General features: G+C 40.0%; 1 protein-coding gene across 1 annotated transcript in view; it reads left to right on the top strand.

The window, feature by feature from the left end:
* LOC108247815 (ribosomal protein S6 kinase beta-2-like) overlaps positions 1-3,528 on the top strand; it is a 15,884-nt gene that overhangs the window by 5,279 nt on the left and 7,077 nt on the right. Inside the window, exons 7-12 of the mRNA XM_017436184.3 lie at positions 414-471; positions 540-640; positions 724-814; positions 1,158-1,248; positions 1,601-1,708; positions 2,808-2,870. Of these exons, the coding sequence (XP_017291673.1) occupies positions 414-471; positions 540-640; positions 724-814; positions 1,158-1,248; positions 1,601-1,708; positions 2,808-2,870 (512 nt within the window). The remainder of the gene's footprint in view (positions 1-413; positions 472-539; positions 641-723; positions 815-1,157; positions 1,249-1,600; positions 1,709-2,807; positions 2,871-3,528) is intronic.

The raw sequence follows: 3,528 nt of genomic DNA on the forward strand, positions 1-3,528 counted from the left end.
TCAGTTTAGAAGCTATCAAAGTTCTCAAATAAAGCACCTTTTGAGAATGTCAATGTTTGTTGGGAATTATCTTACAAAACTAGGAAGTATTTTTGGTTTATATATTAAAAGTTATGGTTGTTTATTGATTTTAGTAAAAAAAAAAAAATGCAGCTTTTAGTAAAATGCCCCGCGAAATCAGGCATTTTAGCTGCAATAATCACAAAAAAAGCCCGCAAAATCCTGGAGGGATTGCTTAATGCATTTCAATGAGAAATATAAAGTTTAATGTTTCAAAACCCAAAAGTCATCCTGAATGAGCTCGGTCTAAATTAGCTGAAAGTTTGACCATCAGACAGGAGAGCAGTTTAAATGCTGACTCAGCGTTCCCGCGGTGAAGGAACGATCTCTGACTCCGTGCTCCTGCTCCTCAGGAGGAGAACTCTTCATGCAGCTGGAGAAGGAGGGCATCTTCATGGAGGACACGGCCTGGTACGAGCAGCTTCAGCACAGGTTCGTTGGTCGTTTAGGTCATGGACTTAAACTCTGTACGTGTTTAGTTTCTACCTGGGAGAGATCATTCTGGCCCTGGGTCACCTCCACTCCAACGGGATCATCTACCGAGACCTGAAACCTGAGAACATAATGCTCTGCCACCAAGGTAAAATAAATAAGGATTTTCTGAGCTTGAATTCAGAAAACATCAGAGAGAATTTGTGGTTTCAGATGAGTTTTGTGTTTAAGGACACATCAAGCTGACTGACTTCGGCCTCAGTAAGGAGTCCATTCATGATGGGAACGTCACACACACCTTCTGCGGCACCATCGAGTACATGTGAGTGTCTCTCATTACTTTACGAGACAAACTCTGAAACAAAGAAAACAACGCTGCTGTCTGTACCGGACCAGGGTTAGTACATTTAAAGTTGCTTTAAGGTTTTCTTTGCTCTTGGATATTCAGAGTTATGGTTCATTTGGCCAGTGTAAGTTTTACAGATTTTTATTTTTTACTGTGGAGCCCTAAAACGTTCACTCAAAGACAGGCAGACTTTTCGGTTCTGGAAGCCGTTCCTCTTCTGTCTGAACGAGCCTTTCGGTCCCGGGCGGCTGAGAATCTGCACCGTCATTCAGACGGGACTGCGTGTTGATTCGAACCGTTGGTTCTGTCTGGGCTGCAGGGCTCCAGAGATCCTGACCAGGTCGGGTCACAACAGAGCCGTGGACTGGTGGAGCCTCGGCGCCCTGATGTACGACATGATGACCGGATCGGTGAGCATTTTATTCAGGAACCAACGGTTCAGATGATTTATGATGAACTCTGGAGGTCTTATTTATTTCTTTGTGTGATAAGATAATAATTTAGATCAGTTTGTATCAATAAATTCATCATTTTAATCCTCGCCAGTTAAACTGAAGGCAGTTTTTCTTCTTAAAGACGTGAAGTTTCTTTAAATCACAACATCCTGGTGGTTGTGCTTATCTGCATGTTTTGTTAGTAAAATAAATCAGAGTTGTGTAAAATAACTGTGTGTTTGTAGTTAGTTAGTTTGGACCCGACTTCCTGCTCATGAATCCAAACAAAGACCAAAGTTTTAAACCTTGTTGTTCTTCGTCTCACCAGCCTCCCTTCACGGCTGAAAACAGGAAGAAGACCATCGATAAGATCCTGAAGTGTAAACTCAACCTCCCTCCGTACCTGACGGTTGATGCCAGAGACCTCATCAAACAGGTGAGACCGCAGGAAGATGTTTATTATCACCTTCCAGTGCGTCGTCAGAGGTCCGACCAGGTTCGACCAGGTCCGACCAGGTCTGACCAGGTCCTGTTAGTCTTTAATAACAGATTTTAATATTTCTGACAAGTTTGTCGACTCAGCAGGAGAGTTTAATTGTTGCAGCAACACAAGGAAAAAAAAAAAAAACTAAGTACACAATGACAACCCAAAACCTAAATTATACAAAAAGAAACGAGTATATTGTTTTCATTAAGTTTGTAAAACGGTGGATCTGGACACGATTTTCATCTTTTTATAGTTTTTCCAACCATCAGATCTTTAGTCCTTCTCTTTGATTTGGTGTTTAACAGAAAACCAAACTTCTAAAACCTGTTTTTATGAAGCAAATTTCTTTTTTTCTTGACAAATAAATCACCAGTTTGGATACCGGATCCAAAGCCACAGAACATTTCCAGATTTGTATTTATTCTTATGATGGATGCAGATCAGACGGAGGAATCGACTCGTGTTTCCTCATTTGTCTCTGGGTTTAACCGCCCCGTCGGAACCAATCCTCGCTGGTTTGTTGGGTTCTGTCACCACAAACACGCAGATGTGGTTCCGGGTTGGTTTCAATAAATACGCTTTAACTTGTCGCAGTTCAAACGGTTCAGTTGTGAGCAGGTTCAGGTCTGTTAAAGTCCCAGCTGCAGGTTTATGAAACATGCAGTCTGCTGCTTATTTTAATCAATCTTTATGATTATTCACTGAGTTGGGAAACATCGCATTTTTCTTTTTAACTTACAAACTTCCTTCATAACTTTTTGTTGAACTTAAAACAGCCGACAGAATATCAGTTCAGATGGAGATAATACACATGATGCACTTCCAATATATGATAGGGCTCCATGAAATCTGTTTATTTTTAATTTTTCTAAATGTTCTGATGGAATAATAAAGTTCTAATAATTAAATATCCATTTACTGACAGGTGTTGAGCTGCAGCATTAATTTATCCTGTTGTTGTTGTGATCAAAATGTAAATCTGATAATTAATTGTCTTCCACGTCGTCAGCAGCTCATCAGATGTTCCTCTGGTTTGTTTGTTTTCCAGCTGTTGAAGAAAAATCCGTCCAAAAGACTCGGCTCAGGGAAAAATGACTCTGCTGACCTCCAGGTAACACAGCGTTCTGGTCACTTCTGTACACCCAGACATCAGGTTTCTGATTAAATGCAGACACTAAATATTAAAGATATGATAACTGAGAACTTAGTCCCTCTGTGGGAAACTCCAAAGCTTCTTAAAGACCAGAGAAGATAAAAATGTGTTTATTTTATTCGACTGAAGCCAAAAATCAACATTTTCTTTGTGACAGGACCTCAGAAACAGAAAAGGGTTTTAGGCTGAAGCTACAGTTTATAATTCCCACTCGATCCACAAAAAGGCTTTTTAATTTCAACTTTTCTTTTTTAGAGCTGTAGCTCTGCTTATTTCCAATTATTAATGATAGTTTTTGTACTTGTTTTTTGTATTTGTTTTAGCATTTTAAATTTATGCATTTTCCTTATTTTGTTTGTTTTTGGAGCTTTTTTCAGTCAGAACAGAACTTGAAGGGTTGAATTAATTTCACTGAAGGATGGAGATAAACGTGACCGTTCTCTGTAAACTGGAGTATAAATGACGTGTAAAACAGGAGTTTTTATTGGTTGTTTCTGAAGAGGAACCCGGTTCTGGTTCCACTGTGTCAAAGGGAACAGGTCTGGGTCAAGAGAACGGGTTCTGTTCAGGAGAACGGGTCTGGGTCAAGAGAACGGGTTCTATTCTGGAGAACGGG

Source organism: Kryptolebias marmoratus, linkage group LG3 (genome assembly GCF_001649575.2).
Source record: "Kryptolebias marmoratus isolate JLee-2015 linkage group LG3, ASM164957v2, whole genome shotgun sequence".
Classification (NCBI taxonomy): domain Eukaryota; kingdom Metazoa; phylum Chordata; class Actinopteri; order Cyprinodontiformes; family Rivulidae; genus Kryptolebias; species Kryptolebias marmoratus.